This window comes from Saccopteryx bilineata, chromosome 4 (genome assembly GCF_036850765.1).
Source record: "Saccopteryx bilineata isolate mSacBil1 chromosome 4, mSacBil1_pri_phased_curated, whole genome shotgun sequence".
Classification (NCBI taxonomy): Eukaryota; Metazoa; Chordata; class Mammalia; order Chiroptera; family Emballonuridae; genus Saccopteryx; species Saccopteryx bilineata.
Genome location: NC_089493.1, coordinates 140,268,679 through 140,294,450, shown reverse-complemented (window position 1 = coordinate 140,294,450; position 25,772 = coordinate 140,268,679). Strand labels below are relative to the sequence as shown.

The 25,772-nt window shown below is 42.7% G+C and overlaps 1 protein-coding gene across 3 annotated transcripts in view; it reads right to left on the bottom strand.

The window, feature by feature from the left end:
* The window catches only part of GLI3 (GLI family zinc finger 3), a 376,015-nt gene that overhangs the window by 16,060 nt on the left and 334,183 nt on the right, over positions 1–25,772 (bottom strand). For all 3 annotated transcript variants that reach the window (XM_066272080.1, XM_066272082.1, XM_066272081.1), the window contains 2 exons: positions 3,020–3,169; positions 1,803–1,967 (listed from right to left, as the gene is read on the bottom strand). In XM_066272080.1, the coding sequence (XP_066128177.1) occupies positions 1,803–1,967; positions 3,020–3,169 (315 nt within the window). The remainder of the gene's footprint in view (positions 1–1,802; positions 1,968–3,019; positions 3,170–25,772) is intronic.

Genomic DNA, 25,772 nt, shown 5'->3' with positions numbered 1-25,772 from the left:
GTTCAAAACCCCAAGCTTGCTGGCTTAAGTGCAGAATCATAGACATGACCCCAAGGTTGCTGGCTTGAGCCCTAAGGTCGTAAATTGCAAGGGGTCATTAGCTTGGCTGGAGCCCTGGTCAAGACACGTATGAGAAGCAATCAATGAACAATTCAAGTGCTGCGACTAGTTGTTGATGCTTCTCACATCTCTCCCTTCATCTCTCTCTGCCTTGCACAAGTAAATAAATAAATAGATAAATAAATAAATAAAAGTTGCATGATTCAGAAGCATTTATTACATTCACAATGTTGTATAAACATTGCCATCCAATTTCTAGAATATTTTCACCACCCTAAAAAGAAACCCTGCACTTATTGGCAGTCACCTCTATGTCCCCTCCTAGCCTCCAGTGACCACTAATCTACTTGATGTTTCTGAAGATTTGCCCATTTTAGGCTTCCCAACACTCTGTACCAAGCAAGCACAACAGATTACACTGTAACTGCTGAGCATGATAAATGCATTTTTGACATAAAAAAGGAGATGCAGCATCTTTCCTAAAATATCCAAATGACATCTCCTTATTCCACCCTGATCTTTCCAAAAGAATCTGAGTATGTGAACCAGCATGTGTGAGGCCAGGTGAGTGTGGCTGATGTCGTTCAAGACATTTTTGCTCTGCCCTTCCAGCTGAAGGGAAACTTAGCGAAGACCTTCTCTGCCACCATCAAACCAGTGGCCAGAGGGCTCATGGCACTGTTTTTGAGCATATTTGCTCCCAACTCTTCATCTAAAAGACCAGGAAGGGGCTTGGTGGCCCTTCATGATCTTCTTGTGAAGCCAGATGACAGTCATGATGTAGTGCCATGGCCTTAACCATGCAGGTTCCCACTGGATTCGGGCAGATGGTAAAGAAACTGTGGAGCTGGAAAATGGTGGACCATTCCGTTTACTAGAGTCTTAAAATGGCAGATGAGCAAGCAGTTAGGTAAAACCACTTCTCATTCTCAGGGCTGACAAGCAAACAGGCTGGGGGATTCATTCAAGAGAAGGTTTACAGAGGAGTCAGGATTTGAGCTAGATCTTCAAGGAGAAGTAGGAGGTCTACAGATAGGCAAGCATTAAAATGTAAGCAAAGTGAACGTGAAATCATTTTCCATCTTATGCTTCTCTGAAATTTTGGGGGGATAACTACCCAAAAATAACAGCAGCAGAGCAGGACCCACCCACTAGCCACAAACCTTTACTCTATATGTTGTCTTAAATAACCTGCTAGAACCCATTCTCAGTTTCTGCAAATAACTTCCCCAATCTATTGCAATTCAGAATGTCTGCAAATCATATTTAGCCAATGCTGGTTGCTCTGTTAAAGTCTTTTTCTGATATAACACATTTGAATATGCCACCTGGAGAGAGCAAATGAAAGTGGCTGTTTAGGGAGAAGCTGGCGACACGCTGCTACGGGGTCTGCTGGCCATGCTCACAGGGTCATCCTTCTCAGGCACTCGTGCTATTGCGTGCCTAGCGAGTGGATGAACTCCAAGTTAAGTGCTCCTACTGTTTGACCAATAGGTGGCAGTTCTGAACAGAGTGAAACCTGTCTGCCAGGGGTTTTAAGAAGTTCTCTCCTCATTAGCACTGCTCTCTGAAACAGGCCCCGTGCTCAGCCGTACCTGGCAGCATCAGACTCACCATGCTGGGGAAAGGCGAGAGGAAGAGGAACGCATCAGGCTCCTCTCACCAGGTACAGTCCCTGTGAAGGTTTGCTGTTTCTGGCCACAACCTCTGGGCCCCAAGTGTGTCTCACGGGGATGCCTTACCTCATTGGAATGTGTCCTGTTTTGGTGCTTGGCACGATCGGAAGCATTGGAGAAAGCCTTGTTGCAACCTTCATGCTCACAGACATATGGTTTCTCTCCAGTGTGAGATCTCAAGTGTGTTTTCAAGTTTTCTAGCCTCGAGTAGGCCTTTGTGCAACCTTCAAACTGAAGACAACAGGTAAATCTGGATTACTCCACACAATAACAGCTTATGCTAAACATTCCCTCAAACTGATGGAAGACTGACATTTTGAGGATCAGCAGCTTTTCAAAACCCAGGAACAAAAGTCCACTAACCTCTGCATTTATTGGGATTCAGGTGGGACTCAGGGCAGTTGGAGAGAAAGCATTTTCAGAGCTAGTAAAGTCTTAGAGGCTTTTCCTTAAGAGACCGCTCAGTTCAGACAATGGGTTTCATTATCTGCTCACTGATCTCCTTGAATTCCCACTGAATTCAGATTCAACACAAAATTCATTACATGGCTCTGTGTCCACACAAAGGCATGGAATCTGACCATGTTTTTAAAGGGGTTTAAGATGTCAAGTACCAGGGCGAGCACTGCCCAGTGTGCCTAGTGGGCACCCCAGTGAAAGAGGCTTAGCCTCCAGGAGCTCCAGCCTGCTGTGGCTAGGCAGACATTGGGCCCTGAGAACTATGAGGGTGAGGAAAAACTCTAAAGCCATATAGGTTTTATGTATAAATGTCAATGTAAGCCTTTCAAGTTGAAGCTGGCACCTGCCCTTGCCTTCCAAGTCCTCTGACAGAGTGGACACCTGTGCTGGGGGACAGCAGGGTGGATATCCATTCCCAGTGCCAGCATGCATGCCCCAGGTGCCACTGCCACTGCATAGCTGTGCTGTCCACCATGGGGCTGTTTATATTTAAATTTTCTAAAAAGGAATTAAATCTTAAAAATTAGTTCCCTGCTTACTCTAGCAACACCTCAAAAGTGCTTGAGAAGTGTATGTGGCCGATAGCCACTGTGCTGGCTGAGCCCAGGTCTGATGGCTGTCACCCCCAAGCTCAGCTCTCAGCATTCTTCTCCACTTCTAGCCTTCCCTCTGTGACAGAAACCCGTCCTCATCAGATAGCACCCGCCTCCAGCCTCACCACCCCTGAGCTGGAGTCACCATGCACAAGGCCCCATGGTTCAAAACCTGACACCCCCAGGGGTGAGGTATCCCCCAAGGGCCAGCCTGAGCCGCCATGTACTCACAGTACATTTGTGAGGTTTCTCTCCTGTGTGTCTTCTCATATGCACCACCAGCATATACTGGGCTTTGAAGGGTTTCTGCTCTCTGGAGCAATCTAGCCACCGGCACACAAATTCCTTCTTCTCTCCATGAATATGGTCATTATTTATATGCTGAGGTTTGGAAAAAAAAAAAAAAGGGAAATTAAGTAAAAATATATTACTAATTTCTGAAGACAAAAAAATGGGAATGCAAAATATGCCCTACAAGGGTATTTTTCAAATGCTGGTCTGTAGACTGGTGCCATCTATCGGGAATTTCATGCCTGTTCGTGAAAGAGTTAAACACCCTAATGTCATATGAAGATTATAGACTCAGTGGTCTTAGTTGAATTTGCTTCTGTTCAGGGTGATTGCCACTTATCAGCCTGTATCACTGATGAAAATAGTACTGAGGTTTTCTTAGATATCTCTGGAAGTTGTAGGTTTGTTGGAACAATTTTTTGCACAACACAGAGCAGTTACAAATCATAGTCAATAGACAAAAAGCATTCAGCCATACTTATGTAGTCTTCAGTGCATCGTACATGTGGAAATCAAGCACCAGCTCATACTGTGTTGCATTGTTAGGTGTGGTGAGATAAAACTGTCTTCTTTGTGTGTTTCTATTTCTGTCAGGGTTCCCATGTGTAAAAAGGTTGAAAACCACTGTCCTAAAGATTACAAAATGACTTTACTATATTACAGTTTATTTTGTTCTAGTCAGAATATTTCTTAAGTAAATTTGCTCTTATTAACAGTATATGTACACTTCTTAACTAACAGAAAGGATGCTATTTGGAGGAAGCCTAATGTCCCAGAGTAAGTACTGCATGGCCATCTGAAGAGCAGAGTTGTGAAATGTGGGCTGTAATGTTTTCTCTGGGACTCTATTAGAGCTCATCTGATGAGTGGTGGTCAAAGTCAGATGCCCATAGAGCTTTGTCCAGGCCTCACGCACGGTCGGCCACGGGTCAGAGCCATGGTGACTGCAGAAGAACATGCATTCATGTGCACACACACACAATTCTGTAATAAGGAACAAAAAGCACTCCAAAAGCACTTTTCCAAACTGCAGTTTACTTTCAATTAGCGAGATTTCATCTTGAATAAGAATCACAGAGAAATGAACTTAGATATTGGATATGAGAATCTGGTGATTGTCAACAAAAGTGTTGTAGTCTCTCAGGATCTTGGCCATCTGCACGTACAAAATAAAAAAAAAATGGATTACCTCGTTCTAAGTTTCCTTCCAGTTCTATAATTCTATTCTTTTTTTATTTATTTTTTAAATGGTGGGTTTCTTTGAATTCCTCAGCACTTCAAGCAACTGGGAGACACGAGAAACCTACAGCTGCATCAGAGGAAGAGAAGGTTCTGAATTCAGATCAAATTTAATTTAATATCAATATAATTGAAATGTCCAGTTAAGGAATTCTGGGAAAATCTGTGTACTAATTGATCTTGTTGATTTCATTCTCTGGTCACCCCATATTTTTATTTGCCTTAAAGATTTTTCAAACACTTTCTCAAACAGATATAGAAATACACCACTAAAATGTTGTGCAATGAGAGGAAGCTCCCTTTGGCCCCATGCAGTGCAGAGCAGTGACTGATGCTGAGTTCCTTTCCACCCGCCCAGGCCCTGACTCCTCAGGGACTGGGCTCTGGGGGCCAGAGCCGATTCCACCACACAGCCTGCCCTTTCCAGTCACTCCACTCGGCGGCCACGCTGCAAGGGAACAATGAAGCAGACTGGCTGTGTCTGGAGTGGAACTGAATGAGGAGATATAAAAGCTGTGAACTGTCCATCCTCATCTCCTTGAGCAACTCCCAGAAAGCCTGAGGAACAGGGAATGGGCTACTGAACGCAGCTCATGGGGAGACAGCCATGATCCTTTCAACAACACTGAAGACAGGAAGGAAACTACACTGCCTCACTTGGGTCACCTCGGTGGAGCAACCCCAGGGGAAACAGGTGTGGGTTTCCTATAAAAAGTCAACTGTCCTGGCCCTGGCCGGTTGGCTCAGCGGTAGAGCGTCAGCCTGGCGTGCGGGGGACCCGGGTTCGATTACCGGCCAGGGCACACAGGAGAAGCGCCCATTTGCTTCTCCACCACCCCCCTCCTTCCTCTCTGTCTCTCTCTTCCCCTCCCGCAGCCAGGGCTCCATTGGAGCAGAGATGGCCCGGGCGCTGGGGATGGCTCCTTGGCCTCTGCCCCAGGCACTAGAGTGGCTCTGGTCGCGGCAGAGCGACGCCCCAGAGGGGCAGAGCATCGCCCCCTGGTGGGCGTGCCAGGTGGATCCCGGTCGGGCGCATGCGGGAGTCTGTCTGGCTGTCTCTCCCCGTTTCCAGCTTCAGAAGAAATACAGAAAAAAAAGTCAACTGTCCTAATATTAGTGTTTGTTAAAAGTTATGCCAGTGCACATAAGTATCTGAAAAGAACAGATGCGCTGGACCAGGACAGCTTGCAATCTGTAAACTTGTGCTTTATGTGCACTTTTGCAGCCCATTTGTATCACCCAGGATTGTCCCAAATGTGTACTGACCTCAGCACTGAAACCCACAGAATACAGAGGGTTCTAAGAACTCTTCTTTCCAGGAAGAAAAAAGTAGCAATCACACAAAACCACTCCATAACACCCCCCCCAAAACAAAACAAATCCCCAAAACAAAAAAGTGCTCTCTGTTCAGTTTTTTTTCCAAGCTGCTGGAAATAAAGCTCCTAGGATTGATATATATGAAAGGGAAAGGAAGGAGGGAGGCGAGAGGCAGAAAAAGTTAAAACTGGAGAACTAAACTAGACTTTGGGCCAAGCCGACTCCTTAACGCCAGCACCCACATCTTTTAGTTTCAAGTTCTCAGCAATTGACAAGGTCCCTGGCACTTGATAGGGCCTCAGTAAATATCTGAATTGATTTTGACTCATGCAGCAAACTAAGCTTTCACTGGACAAAAGAAATTATACTACCTTTTCAACATCATTTTACCTAATATTCATACAATATAATTTTTATATATGGAATTATATTGCTTTAAAATAACATACTATCAAGAACTCAAAAGAATTTGAAAGATACGTGAACCCTATTTTTTGGAGTAGAATACAAGGAATACGAGGTGGCTGCCTTCGCCTCACACATATTTATATGTTTATACAGACTGCCACTCCGCACCAGGCCTGATGCTGGGGAATCAGTCCAACATGATTCTTGTACCACACAAGTAACAGTCTACTGGAGAAAACAGATAATGACTTAAGTTACTACACAATTATTGTGATGCTATCATGAAGAGAAATAATGTTTTATACAAACATTAACAGGGAATCCCAAATCCATGTGGAGCTTCAGGGTCAGCTTCTCCAATGAAGTGGCATTTAAAGTCTGATCGGGACTCCGGCTGGGTGGCTCAGTGGACAAAGTGTTGACTCAGTGTTCTAGAGGTCCCGGGTTTGACCTCTGGTCAGGGCATATAGGAGAAGCACTCAATGAATGCACAACTAAATGGAACTAATTTGAATGAGTTAATGCTTCTCTCTCTCTCTCTCTCTCCCCCTCCCTCCCTCCCCCCCCTTCCCTTTCTCTCCAAAAATAAAATAAAGTGGATGAATAAAGTCAGACAAGAAGTATGAGTGTAGATGTGCCAGGGCTGGTGCCAGGGGTGCAGGTAAGGACGGGACTGGGGAGACAGGGATACCACTGCAGAAAAGTGAAACAAGCACCTGCAGAAGGACAGGGCCTGGGCCTTTCAGGACTAGGGTGCAAAGCACGAATGTCAGGAATGAACGGGCCCAGCAGACACGGGATGCTCCAGCCCTGCCACTGCTTGGTTTAGTATATGGCATGGGCTTCTGGGGACCCGATGATATCACTGTGGTCGCCAAGTTTGTCCCACTTGAAATGCAGTGAGTAGAATGAGGTCCTACAGTAGCTGGACTGTGGGACATACCCCTTGAGAGAATTCACATACACCCCACCTGAAAGCCAGCATCTGGATGCCAGCCCTGGAGAAGGAGGGCATCAAGGTTAATTGGCATTACTCAGGGGAACTGAGATGACCAGCAGGGAGTCACCAACAGTCAGAGGTGGATTTAATGGCCGGCACACGCCCTGGGCCCCGACTTCTGAAGGGCCCCGCAAAACCCCAACTTAACACTTTTTTCTAATGACACCAAGTTTGGTTTCATATGTGCAATTTTAACATTAATAGCTCATAATATTTTTTATTTATTTAAAAATATGGTTAACATGCATTTTTATTTTTCCTGTCTCTTTTTTTTAAGGGGCTCAATATTTTCTTCTGCGCCCAGAGACTCAACCGACCTTAATCCACCTCTGCCAATAGTGACCAGTGCAGTAAAAGACTCTTGTCTGTTCTTCTCCCCCCAACACACTGGAGGAGCTAGACATCTGAAGGAGAGGGAAAAGGTGGGGTGGCAGAACAGGAGCCAACACCCCCAGATCCTGGAGTCTATGCCTTGTTGGTTTAGGAAGGGGAAGCTCTGAAGCAGGCATGAGGCTGGAGGGTCAAACTGGAGGGGTTTTCATAGAGTGACGGGGAGGTTGTGGAAAATAACTACAAGGGTGTTGAGGATTGACCACTAAGCTGAGACGGTGTCTGAAAATTCTAGTGGCAGGAATCCCATGCCAATCAGCAAGCACAACCCTCATATCGCCCATACAACTGGGCCAGGGAAAGGCCTGTGCTGGACAGTGGAGGCAACCTGAATTTCAGAAAGGATAGTCTTGGGAATCTTCCTTTCTGCCCCTTAGAGGAGCCCAGTATTCCATCTAACAGGCTTTGTATAATTTTTCTAAATTGCTTGAGTGCCAACTTGAATGGAGACAACCAAATCTTTTCTTTCTTTCTTTTTTATTAAGTGAGAGGTGGCAAAGCAGGGAGGCAGAGACAGACTCCCGCATGCACCTTGACTGGTTTCCACATAGTAAGCTCCCTATGGGGCGATGTTCTGTCCATCTAGGGCCGCTTCTCTGTGGCTTGGAAGAGAGCAATTTCAGCACCTGAGGTGGAAGCCTCAGATTCATCCTCAGCGCCTGGGGCCAACTTGCTGGAATGAATCATTCTCGCCATGGCTGTAGGAGGGGAAGAGGGGGGAGGGGAGAGTAGAGAAGCAGATGGGAGCTTCTCCTGTGTGCCCTGACTGGGATTCCCAGGATGTCCACACACCAGGCCGATCGATGCTCTACCACTAAACCAACTGGCCGGGGCCAGAGACCACACACTCTTTTTCTTAAAATGAGTTCTATGATCTTGGCTGGCAGGGGCCTGGTCCATCTTGCTTCTACTAATATTCCAACCCTGAGCACAGGACGTAATCAAGTGCTAAAGAAATACAGAGACATCTTTCTGTCTATTTAGGTTGTTCAAATATGTTTTAGGCTTTAAACATTTTTTGGAGCTGGATTTCAAATGCAAATTAAAACTGTAGGAAATTATAGACTTTACGTGTCCGTGTGTTCTGAGTGTTTAGTTTTCTCTGCAAAACTGCCCCGGCCTCTATGAGGAGTGTGTGTGTGGCTCCTGTCAGGGCACACCAGACACGGTGGGGCTAGTTGACGTTGCAGAATACACCTACACGGTTCCTGCTGAGCTGTGCAACCTGCACAGTTCAGTTCGCCTACTTGGGACTTAATTTTCTCATCTGTAAAATGAGGGCAGCGATTGTCAACCCGTGTGCTGCAATTTTGAAAACATGCAATGTCTGACCTCTTTTCCCTTAGATTATCAAATAAAAAATGACAACAGCCAACACAATAATAGCTGTCTTGTGTGAATGAATCAAAATTAAAACTATCTTTTTTTCTGTCAGATCGGCAAAAAATACACTATTTGGTGTGCTGTAGAATTTTAGTAATTAGTTTGTGCCATGAAATGAAAAAGGTTGAAAATTACTGAGTTAGGGTGATGACCAAGTCAGGTATCAGCAAATTTTTTCTGTAAAAAAACAGAGAGTAAGTACTACTTCAGGCTTTTTGGGCCCAAAGGTCTCTCTCTGTTCAGCTTCTTCCTTTCGCCCTGTCTCAGGAGAGCAGCCACAGACAGCGTGGGCACACTGTCTATGTGTGGACACTGAAAGTTTCATGTGTCATGAAATAGTCTTAAAAAATACTTTTTTTCCCAATTATTAAAACTGTATAAAACCATTCTTAGCTCATGGGTCATGCAAAAACAAGCAGTGGGCCTACAGGCTGTTAGCTTGCTCACTCCCAACTAGGACGACTTCAGAGCTTCCTTTGTGGGTCAGCAGAGCCCACAACCTTCTCATTAATGCAGCTCTCAAGGCTGAGAAAGTACAATCAGGAGCCACGTTTCGGTGCCACAGAAAAGGCAGTAGGAGGAATAAACTCAGGGTCCTGGGCTAAAACAGAGAGAGGCGTTAGGACAGACTTACCCCTTTTAGCATCGTGTTCCTGGGACCAAGCGGACAAAGCAAATATTCTCTGCTCACCAAAATCCTAGGGAGCTAAGAAGACTAATACACAGTGAGTTCTTAATATTCAATAGGCAGACTGGTCCCATGTGGAGCTGGCCAGAAATTCAATGTTCATGTTTTCATTGAAAATTTGACTTTCTAGCTGTGAAAATGTTAATCAAATATATAAATAATTTAATTGGAGGGAAAATAGATGCATGATTAAATTCCAAACTAATCCAACATGCAGTTTGCCAGAGGCCCAAGTGCCAGAAAGAGATAGATGGTGTAAATTATGGTGCTGTATGCCAACAGAGTCACGGGGCCATTCTGAACACTCCCTATTTGAATAAACGGGACAGGAACGCCAGGTCCAGGTGTTTCCCAGGGAAAGGCTGAATGCCAACCACTGAACTGCCGACGGGTCCATCTCTTCAGTTTTCCAACAGGGATTGTAAGCTTTGTCTTAGGAAGCTGTTGGCTTGTGAAACTAAAAACGTATCTCAGGAGCCCACAGCAACACAACATGACAGAGATTTCAGCACTGTGATGATGTGTGGAGCTGGATGAGCCAAGACCCAGCATTCCTGACTCTCCCACTACCTGTGGGGCTGTGGGGCACAGAGGAAGTGGGAGAAATCAGCTGCTAGACTGGCAGTGGAGGCAGCTGAGTTTCTGAGGGGCTCTCCCTGGGCAGCCTAGCACTCAGCAGCAGTCAGGGACATGGAGGTACTGGGAGAAGAAAGGCCTGAGGTAGCCAGGGCCTTAGGGCCTTTCTCTCAGCAGCCAACAAAAGGTAAGCTCCGTGGACTTCACTGAGGTCACCGCGTCCTTTATTCTTGCTCTGTCATTTCACTCTGAGCTCAGAGCTGTGCGTTTGGCCCAGTCTGATTCCTAACCTTTCAGATGAAAAATGCATGCATGCACCCACAGACGCCAAGTGGTCCCAGCTCTCCAAGCGCAGCTGCGGTTTATGCAGGTGGTATACCTTGAGAGCACACTCCTGCTCTCTCTCAGCCAGACTCCCCACCTACTCCCACAGTCATCTAGATGGGTAAATAAATATCCTCCATTTTAGGTGATGTCCTCAGAGGGAAAGCAACAGCATGGCTCAAAGTTATGTGTGGAAGCTTTGCACATCTCCCCAATTCAAGTTCGTTCAGCCAGGTGACATGCTAATCAACAGATGCCTGGTTGTTTCAAGTGGTTCATTCTTTAAATTAGCTCCTTAATGTCAAGAAGCTAAATTCCTTCCCCTGTTGTAATGAAAATATTACAGTTGAGCACATCCAAAAACAGCAAGGACAGGAAATGTGTAACTTCGATTTCCAAATGGCTCCCTGTGCATATACCTTACACATCAGTCTTCTGTCAGTATCTATAAGTTTGTCCAATAGTACAAAACTTTTTCACCAATTTGAGGTTTCTTCAAAGTATGTTGCCAACTTTCTCATAGCAAAGATAGACGTAAAAGCAAAGAACCTTAACAGTGCTTAAGTAAATATGATCTCTCTTCACATGAAAACACCCATGTACACATGTACAGACACATGTGCAGCCACATACACACCGTATTGCTACTTTAATAGAAAATAAAATAAATGCTTAGAAAGTGCTGTATTTCATTATTGACAGCCAAGGCAATGACACTGCACTAGGAAGGCCTAGCGCGGTTGTTGATGTTCAGTTTTACTTCTGATTTATCCCTTTGTTACATCTCTCTGTATCTTGACCCGCCAACATGCCACTGTTTGATGCCATGATTTACTTTAAAAAAGAAAAAGTAAAATTGACACTTTTTCTTTTCACAGTGTGGAGATGTAAATGTTTGACACTTTATTAATCTTTTCATATTGCTACCAGGTTGCCTCCTAAACAAAATTGAGATGATTAATTTAACAGAATTAAATAATTTGAAACTCCTAAGGATCAGCAGAGAACTATGTTAAAAATCTTCTATTCTGGCATACGATGGGATATGAACAAGTAAACAATTTTAATAAAGCTCAATTTTTAATTTGCTTCCTGACTCTATAAATTTATTACTATCTCTTCATGTAGTAGTCCAGAGATATTTCTGAGAAGGAAAAAGAAGGAAAAATCATTTAGAATCAATTAAAATTTAATTTATGTTAAAAACAATTTGAGAGAAAGATTGAAGTTTGCCTAAAAGAAAACTCTCTTCAAGAATTCCTCAAAACTTTCCATCTGAAAAGAGGCATATACTTTTTTGTTTTACCTACTATTTGACACATGTACCATTTTTAACGTTTTATAACTGTCGTATAACGATGCTTTTAGGGACAGGCGGTGATTGGATCCCTGAAGGTTTCATGAGGCAGAAGCAGAATAAGGAGGAATCAGAGACTATCAGAGCTGAAACAGGTCCTGTATCTCTATATGCACTTTAATTTTAGATAAATAAAATAATTTAAATGGCTTTAGTGGCACCCATCAATCTTCCTAACAGCATGTTTAAAACCTGTAACAGCTTGCCGTGAGAGGGATCCGCTGACCTCAATAAACAACTGTTTCAATTCACACCACTAAAAATAACCACGTTTCTTTCCATTTTCTGATGCAACTGTAAAACTACACAGAAAACAAAAAGATGCAAGACTTTGGGTAAGAAAGTGCATTCCCTTCATAACAATAAAACATTTTTTATCTCTTACTTATAAATATTAAGAACTGGGGTGAGATAAAAATATGCTTCTTAGTTAAGAAGGAATAAATAAACAGAATTTCTCAACAGTTATTTAAATCTTGTTTCTAGGTACAAATCTGTAACAAAATTATTTTCTTTTGTGTATAAGAAAGGCAAAGTTCTTTAAGAAGGTAAATGTTGTTTCTAGACAAAAGGCATTTTAGAGCATGGAAATTGAGTAAGTTAAAATACCTCTGCCACCTCCATCCCAACCAAAGTCAGCTGAACATATGTCCCACTGCAATGGGACGCCTTCATTCACATTTACAAACAAAAGTTACAAAGAGGACTGGCATACTGACATGCATAAACCTTGACAACATCATGACAAGTGAAAGAAGCCAGACACTAAAAAAGGACAACTATTGCACAATTCCATTTATATGAATGCCCAATCTAGGCAAATTTGTCCCGAAAGAAAGTAGATTAGTGGTTGCCAGTAACTGAGGAGAAATTGGGAGATGGGGTAATGTAAACATTATAAAATGGACTGGGATGATGGCTGCCCAACTCTATGAATAAGTCACAACACACTGAATTGCTGTATTCTTCCACCACCTTTCCAAAACAAAAAGAAACCATGAAAGTGTAGTTGGCGATGAACTCTGCAAACAGTGGAGACTGTGGGCGGAGGCACCAGAAAAAGCAATGGAGGAACTTCCAGCCAGGTTAAATCTGACATTCTCCAGGACTGCGTCTGTTCTTCAGACAGACTGTGGATTGCTCAAAAGGCTGCTTGCATCTTTACCATAACTTCCGCTAACACACACACACACACACACACACACCCAGAAAGACTGAGCTAAAGCAGAATATATTTTTCCTGGTTGATTTCATACTGGATACTGGACTTAGGAGTTAACAATCTGGGAGCTTCACGTAAATGATAACTTCTCTGTATACCCCTTCTTCATTTGTAGAGATGAGTGGAAAGAGGGAGAAAACTTAACTTTGTACAGAGTTGGAAACAAAGAAAACCTAAAACGTTATACACTAATATTAACTCAAGTAAGTTAATGAAAAATAGCACATGATTTGGAAATACTAGTTATTTTCTTTTTTTTTTTTTTTCATTTTTTTTTTTTTTTCTGAAGCTGGAAACGGGGAGAGACAGTCAGACAAACTCCCGCATGCGCCCGACCGGGATTCACCCGGCACGCCCACCAGGGGCGACGCTCTGCCCACCAGGGGGCGATGCTCTGCCCATCCTGGGCGTCGCCATGTTGCGACCAGAGCCACTCCAGCGCCTGGGGCAGAGGCCACAGAGCCATCCCCAGCGCCCGGGCCATCTTTGCTCCAATGGAGCCTTGGCTGCGGGAGGGGAAGAGAGAGACAGAGAGGAAGGCGCGGCGGAGGGGTGGAGAAGCAAATGTGCGCTTCTCCTGTGTGCCCTGGCTGGGAATCGAACCCGGGTCCTCCGCACGCTAGGCCGACGCTCAACCGCTGAGTCAACCGGCCAGGGCTAGTTATTTTCTAATGGGTAATAATACATTCTAAAATTCACTACAAATTTGTGAAAAATCCAAGCTAATTCAGAATCTGTATTTTTGGCTTGGTTGTTACCCTGAATTAGAAAATAACTAGATGTGGCCTGACTAGGTGGTGGTGCAGTGGATAGAGCATCGGATTGGGACAGGGAGGACCCAGGTTCGAAACCTGGAGGTTGCTGGCTTGAACATGGGCTGACCGCCTTGAGCGCAGTGTTGCTGGCTTGAGCCTGAAGGTTGCTGGGCTTGCAGTCCAAGGTTGCTGGCTTCAGCAAGGGGTCACTCGCTCTGCTGTAGTCCCCCCCCCCATCAAGGTATATATGAAAAAGCAATCAATGAACAACTAAGGTGCCACAACAAAGAACTGATGCTTCTTATCTCTGTCTCTATCTGCCCCTCTCTCTGTTACACAAAAAATAAATAACTAGATGTAAACACAATATAATTTATGATATAATTTATTTAGCTGTTAAGATCTCCCCTGAAGAAGTGCATGTGTTGCTGGTTCAAATTTATATACACAGAATAATATTATATTGCTTCATATCAAGATGATCCAAAACTTAAAAGAAATTTCAGTTTTTGAAAAGAATTTTTAAAATCAAAATTAAAAAATTAATAGAAACAATTCATGTTATTTACATTACTTAGGTAAAAGGAAGACCTGTCCTTGGAGGGGTTAAGGGCCTGTAATTCTTGGAGGAACTGTGAAACTGGTCTTCTCTTACAGTTTTACTCTCTACATGCTAACTTTACTAAAACACAGCTGTAACTCTTCTTTTTAAAGAAGGTTCTCCTACACTGTATTAAGGTGACTCTTGTTAAAGAACTTCTCAGAATCTTTCTGAAAAGGCCAGTATTTAAACCCTATTGCGATTTTAAATATAAATATAAAATCATTTAATCATTTTTTAATGATTTTAATGCCTCCTTTTTAAATTATTTTAATGCCTCCAAGGATTCTAAGACTGTTTATGTCGTTTCCACATATAACTGGACATGTTTAATTTTTTATCTTATTCTTTCAAATACCAACTTTTGCTTTAGCTAAAACAGCTAAAATAAACCAAAGTAAAGGCACAAACTCTTCTTAAGCAAACTGATTGGGGGCCTAGTAACCACAAAGAAAACTATTAAGATTTTAAACAAGTAATTTATTAGTATTTATTTTAGAAATAAAAATAATACTAAATTCAGATAGGCAAGATAATTTTAATTGTGTAATCATGGAATGAGATAATTTAGAAAACCATTCTTCAAAAGGACATCTCCTATTCCATTTCTACAACAAACAAACCCGCCAACTGCAGTGAGTCCCAATTCTGTGATCACAGCTCGCTCCAAAGAAGCCGCAGTTAAAGTCCCACATTCCTGAACCCCAACTGGATCCCCAACTGAGAAGAGGACAAGGCCACGGGTCCAGCAAAGCAGCCACGAAATGCAGCCTCTCCCAAGGACCCCACGAATTGGGTCACTCATATATTTGGGTCATTTCTGCATAGCCACTGTATCTGGAAAGCATTACCCTCTAAGGAAAGGCATTCCTTGCCAAAGCAAAGATTCCAGAAGCCAAACTGCATCCCAGAGATTTCTTCCACGAAGAGAGAGAATGAGGGTTAATGTATACTGTTTCTCTCTAGTATGTGCACAGCAGTCACACTCTTCACCGATTTTCAACATTGTGCTTTCTTTTGTTATAAAATCTCAAAGGGGGTGTGAATGCAGTGCCCTTATAAAAGTGGCCATACATGCTCTGCATCCCTCAATTCTGACTCTGAACATCACAACAAATCAGCCCTAAAAACAACATTCTATTTTAAAAGTTTTGATATCATAATTCTGATGACTAAATTTGTTAAAATAATAGCAAAAATGTATTTGGATTTCTAATGATATATTTTTAATTTTTGTAGAAAAGTCAATTTTTAAAAAAAGGAATCCTTTGAAGATATGGGATAAAAATTTAATTGTGGTGCAAGCCCAGTCCCACGCCTGGCCATGATATTCCCTGCAGGTCTTCTGCCCCCAAATTGTGAAGGTCGCCGGGTCCTGCATGGAAAGCACTGGGAGTCTTCCTCAGCATATGAAAAGAGATTAGGTGAGCTTATGTGTGTACGTGTGACTGTGCAAAAGGGCTGGGGACTGCTGGTAGCAGAAACACAGGTAAATCTTAAGAACTACCATAAGAAAAGACAGAGGCAGGCAAGCAGGAAAAATTATCCATTTGGAAATCTACCCACAGTCCTGTTGAACTGACTCATTCACTGTTAGTGCTCGTTTATAATATGACAGTTACTTTGCTAAACACTGAAGAGCCAAGACTGAATAAGACTCATCCACTAGATCTTATCCAAATCTGGCTGCTGAAATGCAGAAAGGAATACTGTTTAAAAATTAGTTTTCATAGCCACATGCAAAAGAATGAAACTGGACTACAGTTTGTCCCCCTGTACTAAAATTAACTCAAAATGGATCAAAGATCTAAACATAAGACCTGAAACAATAAAGTACATAGAAGAAGACATAGGTACTAAACTCATGGACCTGGGTTTTAAAGAGCATTTTATGAATTTGACTCCAAAGGCAAGAAAAGTGAAGGTAAAAATTAATGAATGGGACTACATCAGACTAAGAAGTTTTTGCTCAGCAATGGAAACTGATAACAAAATAAACAGAAAGCCAACTAAATGGGAAATGATATTTTCAAACAACAGCTCAGATAAGGGCCTAATATCCAAAATATACAAAGAACTCATAAAACTCAACAACAAACAATCCAATAAAAAAATGGGAAGAGGACATGAACAGACACTTCTCCCAGGAAGAAATACAAATGGCCAACAGATATATGAAAAGATGCTCATCTTCTTTAGTTATTAGAGAAATGCAAATCAAAACTGCAATGAGATACCACCTCACACCTGTTAGATTAGCTATTATTAACAAGACAGGTAATAGCAAATGTTGGAGAGGCTGTGGAGAAAAAGGAACCCTCATACACTGTTGGTGGGAATGTAAAATAGTACAACCATTATGGAAGAAAGTATGGTGGTTCCTCAAAAAGCTGAAAATAGAACTACCTTATGACCCAGCAATCCCTCTACTGGGTATATACCCCCAAAACTCAGAAACATTGATACGTAAAGACACATATGCAGGCTTCTGTTTATTGCAGCATTGTTCACAGTGGCCAGGACATGGAAACAACCAGAAAGCCCATCAATAGATGACTGGATAAAGAAGATGTGGCACATATACACTATGGAATACTACTCAGCCATAAGAAATGATGACATCAGATCATTTACAGCAAAATGGTGGGATCTTGATAACATTATACGTAGTGAAATAAGTAAATCAGAAAAAACCAGGAACTGCATTATTCCATATGTAGGTGGGACATAAAAGTGAGACTAAGAGACATTGATAAGAGTGTGGTGGTTACGTGGGGAGGGGGGAGAGGGAGAGGGAAAGGAAGAGGGGGAGGGGCACAAAGAAAACTAGATAGAAGGTGACAGAGGACAATCTGACTTTGGGTGATGGGTATGCAACATAATTGAACGACAAGATAACCTGGACATGTTATCTTTGAATATATGTATTCTGATTTATTGATGTCACCTCATTAAAAAAATAAAATTATAAAAAAAATTAGTTTTCACATCATGGATACCTTTGCAATTAAAAATTGAAGGATGCAGGAGTCTCTGCCTTCCCTCACATCCCCACATCCTGGAAACTAGCATGCCCATTACTTTTCAGGTTTGTCTCACCAAAAAGATGCAAAGGAAACTTGCACATCACTTTAGGAAGCTCCTCAACATGCAGAACACTTAACTAGCACTTTTTAGATCAACTGTTAACTTATTCACATGCTACTCTCCCCTTCCAAACATTGTGATCCCTTCTTGCTGGTATATATAGGAATATAAAAATAAAATTCTTATATGACATGGGCAGATACTAACTGTTCCATATCTAATTGTGATTTTCATTATGTTAGTAGAAGGCATAGAGTTTATAGAAAGAACGTCAAGCAAACACTAGGATAAAGGATTCATTCATTTTCTGTGGGCAAAACAAATATGAGTGAGACACAAGCACTGTGCCTGAGATGAGATTCTAAGCGGGTTGCTGATAAAGCATGATGTCAGGGAAGGCTTTCTGAGTAGGTAAATGAGCTGAATTCAGCAGGAAGAGAGGGATCCAGACACAGAGGGAAGTGTACTCAAGAGGGAAGGACTAGAGCTACAGGGCTAGGGTAAAAAAGGAGCATGACAGGTGGATCTGTAACACCAAGTGCAGGTGGGGGGTGGGGACAGCGCCACAAGATGAGGGCTCCAGCGTTGGGCTGGGGCAAGGCCGTGAGGTGTGTTTAACGGCCTAGGGCATCGATACCCGGCAACCAAGAAAAGTTTTAAGCAGGACCTTGATCAGATCTGTGATGATAAAAGGTAACTGAGATCACAGAAGAACTGAGCAGCGAGCCCATTTAGGAAACTTCCATAATCACCCAAGAAAGAGCTGTGGCCTTGAACGAAAGTAGCAGCCATGAGGACGGAGAGAGAAGGGGCTGGAATTAAGAGACATTTTGGAACAATTTGTGGGTGGTAAATGAACAGAGGAGTAATAAGTGATACTAAAGTTTCTAGCTTTAAAGAATCTAAAACAACAGCATTGGAGATTTGGGAGAGATTGTGCTTTTATTTGGGACAGAACATATCAGAAGTGCCTCCGGGGCATTTCTGCATAGAGAGCCAATGGAGAAGACAAGTCTGAACAGGAAGATTTAGATTTAAGAAGCTAAGCAAGGCCACAGCTGAAGGAGGGCAGCCCTTCCCTACTCTGTGCTGTCTTTGGTGATCTCAATACCTAACATTTCAAGGATTTCACAAAGCCCAATCTGAAAACCTCTCACTATGGAGATTGTATAGAAGAGAAGGGAGGATGGCAATTGGAAATGAGGGGAGATGAATATTTAACAAAGAGAGAACCAAGAAAGGAAGTAAAGGAGGGAACAGAGGAGCTAAAACAAAATGGTGGGGGCTGGGGCGCATCAGTCATCAGTTGTGTTGAGTGTATTTGGAGGACCCCTAGGCAGAATGTCAACAGAAATCAGTAAAAGCTAAGTTCTCTGTCACTGACAGCTTCCCATTTCCATTAAGTTTTGGGGGATCAGATAGGAAAGAGGAAAAATGTCTAGTAACATGTTAGAGAACGGGAGCGTAAGAAGAGAAACTGTCCCATTTATAATTCCCATGCTGGAAGAGGTTAATGAACAGTTGACAAAATCAAAATAATCAATTTCTAAGGTATTTGCTGTTTGAATCCTTTTTGTTTTCCCCAAGTTGCCTGTAACTCTCAGATCTGTGTAACAGCCTTTCACAGAGAACAATGATAGAACTGGGTAAGACTGCTACCTACATCTCTTGGTCTGGGTGACATAGAAGGAAACAGAGCAGTCACCAGGGATGGAGTGTGCAGCAAGATGGGATGGAATGTGAGGGGACTCATGGACTACAGAGACATGGGGCACACCTGCCTTCCCACAGAGTACAAGATGAAGAGCTGAGCCAGTGCCTTCAAGGGAAATGCCCCTCCAGAGGCTGGACAAGTGGATAAGCAGCTGGAGGCACCCTAGATTACATCCTGAATGGGACCACTAAGTTAAGATTATTTTACCTCTTTCAAGTCATTCAACTATGGCCTCCTCAACAACACTGATCAACCCACTTATAGTAGTACAACTTCGTTGCACTTGAAAGCTCCACACCCCTCACTCTGCTGCTCTATTTCCCCCTATGGCTCTGATCACCTCTAACGTGCTTTAATTTACATACAGAGATTGTTCATGATTTACTGTCTGCCCTCCTCCATAAGATTGTGAATTCCACATAGGCAGGGAGTTTTATCAGTTTTGTTCAATGATATATCCCAGGTACCTGGAAAAATACCCAGTATAGTAGATGCTCCCTGCTGCTTGCCTTAGGTGTGTGCTTTAAGAACCAGGAGCAACAGGAAACAGAAGCAATTTCCTGTGAGACCTTCAACCCCAACAATTGGATGAACCTCAGCATCACATATGCCTTCAGGATAAACCAAATGAGCTGCCCCTTCATCTTTCAATTGTAGACTGAGGTTTGGAGCTAGGAATGACAAATTCAGCTGTCTTAGTTAGGTCTTACTCATTATTAATGAAAAGGAATTCTAAAATTTACTTTTGCCCACCATGACAATGTTGAATCAACATTAACTTTGGGGTTATGACTCTACATTTAAGTGATTATACTAAACTTCCTCATGTCATTGGCTGCAGAAAGCAAGTAACCTTATGTTTTATTATAGGCTTCGCCTGAAATAATTCAATGAAGCTGCAGGTAAAGGAAAGAAAATGTCCAGGTCACCCTATGACTGAGCTACACTGTTCCTTCACTGAAATTCTGCCCCCAGCTACTGTTTTTGTCAATAGTTCTTACAGATTTCTAAGCTGTAAAATAACAGAAGACTGAAGGACATATTTCCTCTTTAATCTGCTTGTGGAAATCTCATTAATGTAATGGAAATTTTGCCCATTACCATGACTCAAGTGTTTGTACAAGCAGAAACCAGGAAGTAATAAGATTGTTCCTATAGTTTCAACTGAAGAAATACATAAGAAAGCACTTTACAAAGCAACACAGATTTAAAGCTGGCAATTAAAAAAATGAAAATAAGGGGGTCTGTGTGCACAAAATGATCCGTGACCCTTCCAAAAGAGAATTGGGAGATCAGTGCATCTCGTGCTAAACGTCATTTTTCACACAGTGAAATCATTCGTTGGGAAGAATGACTTTTCTTTAATTTGAGCAATTTCTGCTTTTTTTTTTCTTTGCATTTCACCTCTCAACCAAAGTAAGAATTTAATTTCTCCGTAAGTCTTAATTTATTCCTAAAAATGTTTTTAATTTGGGGACCCGATTCTATAAAATATATTTTTCTTGATTCTATAAAGCACATTTTTCTACAAAAATGTGGCCAGTCTATATTGAGTAATTGTGAAATTTTAAAATGTTTCATTTCACCTTTTAAGCATATACCAGCATAGAGGTGGCTCTCATAATCATCTCCACATTGCCTATGAATGTAGTATTAATACTGTGTGATTATAATAGCACAGAAACTGCTAAAAGTTTATGGATTTTAACATTCCACAGGGAAAAACTGTGAATGCACTTGCCAAAAAAAACAGAGACTGAAGGTAATTGAAACTCAATGCTTGGTCCAGATTTTGTCACCTGGATATTTAAAGTAAAACTATTTGCTTGTTATCCAAATTATCTGCAAAATGACCTTGGGACATTTTATTTCTCAGGCCACTCAACAACAACACAAGTATCAACACAATATTTTAAGAAAGAGTCAAGGTGGGCATCATGGTTCCAGGCTGTCTTCACCTAAGTCCTTTGGATGAAGAAGTATAAATCCATTGTACAGGGCCATGAGCAGGTAGAGGCCGGCATTAATGATCCTTCTTGCTCTGCTGTTTTCTGTCATCCATTTCTAGGGACCTGGCCTGCAGTCTGTAGGCACTGTGTCTTTGCCCTTCTCAGCTCTTGTACCTGGCCTGCTTGTCGGCTGTCTTTCCACTTGGCTAACTCCTTCTCACCTCTTAACTCCCACAGGAGGTGTTCCTGATGCTCAGAGGTTCAGAAACTTACATGATAAAACACCATGAGTCTGTGGCATAGCTAAGAACAGAATCCAGAGCTAAACTTTCTACCTACACACATGAAACTAAGAAAAAAGTGAAAAAGAAAAAAAGAAAAAAGTGAGAAATTCAAGAGTAAGAAAAAATGCCTGACCAATGGTGGCACAGTAGATAGAACGTTGATCCGGAATACTGAGATGGCCAATTCAAAGTGGGCTTGCCAGTAACAGGTCGTTGGCTCAACTTAAGCTTGAGATGGCAGGTCTGATCCCCAGTCAAGGCACACTGGAGAAGCAATCAATGCACAACTAAAGTGAAGCAACTAATAATTGATGCTTCTCACTCTCTCCCTTGTCTGTTCCCCATCTCTCTATCAAAAAATAAAATTAAGAAAGAGCCAAAAAAAAAAAAAAGTAAAAAGAGCCAGCTCATTTGTCAGAAATAGTCAAAGGGCTAACCAGAAGGGGGAATTTCTCAGTTTCTTTTAATTGAATCCTCCAGAAAGTGTACTGAAGAGAGGGTGAGCTGTGTCTTCAAAGAAGGAAGGAAAGAAGAAAGAGAGAGAGGAGGGGAAAGGGAAGGAGGGAGAAGGAAAGAGGAAGGGGGAAAGAGGGAGGAGGAAGGAGGGAGGAAAGAAAACATGCATATATACAGGCACAATGTACTGTGTATGCTTTGTAAGCATTCCAAGATTCCACTCTCAAAACCAATAACCAACATTTCAAGGGTAAGTTATCCTTGGATGGAAATGGCCTTGACCTCTGGCAACTGGTGGTCATATCAGAGAAAATTCCTCTTTACTTCAAATAGTAAATTTGCTATTTTTGGATACCAGGATCTGTAGTCCAACACCCAGAAGCAATGTGTTAACATTTCATACATTTGATGGAAATGTGGAAATGTAGGGAAGTTGTTTTTGGTAGCCTAATTTTTTTTTTACAGAACTGAAATTCCTCTTTATTTCTACCTTGAATTATTATTATTAAAATGAGCTGGGTAATTTTCCTGAATTAATTTATCATTTAAGAATCATTGGTTAGGCCCTGGCGGGTGGGCTCAGCAGTAGAGCGTCGGCCCGGCATGTGGAAATCCTGGGTTCAATTCCCGGCCAGGGCACACAGAAGTGTCCATCTATTTCTCCACTCTCCCCCCTCTCCTTCCTCTCTCTCTCTCTCTTCCCCTCCCAAAGCCAAGGCTCCATTGGAGCAAAGTTGGTCCAGGCACTGAGGACGGCTCCATGGCCTCCGCCTCAGGCACAAGAATGGCTCTGGCAGAAGCAGGGTAACGCCCCAGATGGGCAGAGCATCGCCCCCTGGTGGGCATGCCGGGTGGACTTCGGTTGGGCGCATGCGGGAGTCTGTTTGACTGCCTCCCTGCTTCTAACTTCAGAAAAATAGAAGAAGAAAAAAAAGAATCATTGGTTAAAACAATGATTTTTCCCTCAAGATATTATGGGTGAGCCATGTCAACGGATGTTCCCAGTGGGTTTCACTGAGCATCATCAGATCTAACATACCCAATCTGTACCTCTAAAAGGTCCAACATGGAGAATTTCTCATAAGTGCATCAACTGCTGGCTCACACACAAAGGAAAGACCGTAGTCTTCTCTGAAAAGCTTTCTATATCAATTCAAACACAGTGAGACAGACACAATATCCCAGAGTGGAAAACCTACCTTATTACATTCCTGACACAAGAGAAAGGATTTGCCTTTAGGACATGAAAGGAAGTCATGGGGGCTTGGGGTAGAGCTATCTAATCCTAAACATAAAATCAGTTCATAATGTAGCATAACAATACTTTTAATCACTGACATAACTGTAATATGTATATATAATACGATACAAGGAAGGTCAAGGCAGCTTGCTTTGCAACCTTAAAGGCTTTCTTCAGTATTCTGCCTTTGGTCTTCTGCGTTTTATATATGCTTGAGGGAATTTTCAAGGGGCGGTAATGTAATATTACAAGGGTTCTTTCTCAGTAAGATCACATCTTGTTCTGATTTGAGTTGATGCATCTGTCTGTGGTCAGTGTGTTGAGTGAAGCTCGGCTATGTGGATGCAGTGTTACACAAGGCTCCCCTGATTTCTTATGCAAGTTCAGGGGCCCAGAAACGATGGGCTGAAGGACTGAAGACAGACTCCTGCATGCGCCCCCATCAGGAGCCACCGCAAGCCCATACCAGGTGATGCGCTGCCCAGCTGGGCCACAGCTTTTTTGCTCAGCAACCAAGCTATTTTCATTTCTTCATACTGGAAAGCTGCTAGGGGGACACTCCCTTAATCTCAGCTGAGCAGTGTGGGGTTCATCATTTCCCTTGTACAGCTGTATAAAAGATATACATATGTTTTAAACGGGGTTTAGGTTTTGTTTTCCCCCCACTGATGTTTCCACACACAATACAATCTAAGCCTAAGGTGCCACCTCCCAGGAAGTACCTGCCTCCTGCCTGACTGATGGAAAACTGACTCAAGAAACTTGACATTCTGAGAAGTTCAGCCCCCCCCTTACTTATTTATGGGAAGAACTGTAAACATTCCTAAAAGCTGCTATGTGGTGGCCAAACTGCCAACTCTGCAAGCCAACATTTTCACACTAGGCTTCTCTGTGACCAATGAGTTGTCAATGTTCACATTTTATTAAAGTGAATGCTATTGACAATTCCTGGTAGAGCCGACCATTATTGCAGATCACAAAGTATCAGAGACTGTATCTCTCTGTATTGATACGATTAGATGAGCAAAAGAGAAGAATGTGCACAATGTAAAAGAAATGTTAAAAGAAACAAATAGAGAAGGGGAGAGCTGGAGCCTTGGTGGACACGCAGTGTGCCCTAACTCTCCTGAGCACTGAACTCCTTGAGGGATATTTTCTAGTTTGCATTCTAGATGGGTTTATTTCACTTGAGCACAGATTCTGCCCCTTCTGGGCTGTTTCCCAAGTAGAGAGACTATTATCTCATTCTTCATGATGCCCGACAGTCTTTCACCATGACTTCCACACAGCAGGTGCTCAGGAAATGGTGCCAGGCTAAAGTGAGTCTACACTGTGATCTAATAATCTCAGTTCCTTCATATTTTATGGTACTGGAGTAGGGTGTTTATTCCCATAAATGCACTGAAAAGGTTCTCTCAGTCTAACTCCCAGACCGATGTTTTTCCTACGTACTTCAAAGACAAGATAAGCTCTAGGGCTGAAGACATCTACAGGACTGCTGCACAGAATCTTTTTTTTTTTTTAATCGAGGGGCAGGGAGGCAGAGACAGACTCCTGCATGCGCCCCATCAGGAACCACCTGGCAAGCCCATACCAGGTGATGCTTTGCCCAGCTGGGCCACAGCATTTTTGCTCAGCAACCAAGCTATTTTAGTGCCTGAGGTAGAGGCCATGGAGCCATCCTCAAGTGCCCAGGGCCAACTTTCCTTGAGCCATAGCTGCAGGAGGGGAAGAGAGAGAGAGAAAGACATAGGAAGGCCTGACCTGTGGTGGCGCAGTGGATTAAAGCATCAACCTGGAATGCTGAGGTTGCTGGTTTGAAACCCTGGGCTGCCTGGTCAAGGCACATAAGGGAGTTGACGCTTCCTGCTCCTTCCTCCTCCTCTCTCTCTCTTCTCTCTAAAATAAATAAATAAAATCTAAAAAAAAAAAAGACATAGGAAGGGGAGGATGAAGGGTGGAGAAGCAGGTGGTCGCTTTTCCTATGTGCCCTGACCAGGAATTGAACCCGGGACTTCCACATGCTCGGCGATGCTCTACCGCTGAGCCAACTGGCCAGGGTTTTTTTTTGTTTTGTTTTTGTTTTTTGGCAAGAGGCAAGGATCAGGGATTCTTTTTTCTTCTGATGTCACTGAGCTGGCCCCACAAGGTCATCTTGTAGTAGCATGGAAAGAGGTGGTAAATGACAAAAAGGATCATTAGGGACACAGAGAGGCCAAGAGCTGACTTATTTTTTTATAAGTAAATTGAGATGGCTGAAAGAGTCAATATAAGGAACCTCTTCTCGGGTGTTCAATTCCAAGCGTGTGACAGAGAATATTGTGTTTTCTTTACACATATTTTTAAAATAGCTCTTTTACCACTTCTTAGCTGAAGTGTCCAGAAAGCCTGAAAAAAAAAAAACATTGAAAGGAGGCTTCTGATATGCTTCAACCAATGGCTTCTCACTGTGGCAGGACACGGGTTTGTCAAACAAATTGGCAATGCAGCACCAAGGGCCCAGTCCATAGCCATCAGTCATATAATTTTCCCCTCCATTAATGCCTTAAACATAAATTCCATTTCTAACTTAAAAATTTTTTTTTTCCCTGAAGTGAGAAGCTGGGAGGCAGAGAGACAGACTCCCACATGCACCTGACTGGGATTCACCCAGCATGCCCACCAGGGGATGATGCTCTGCCCATCTGGGCTGTTGCTCCGTTG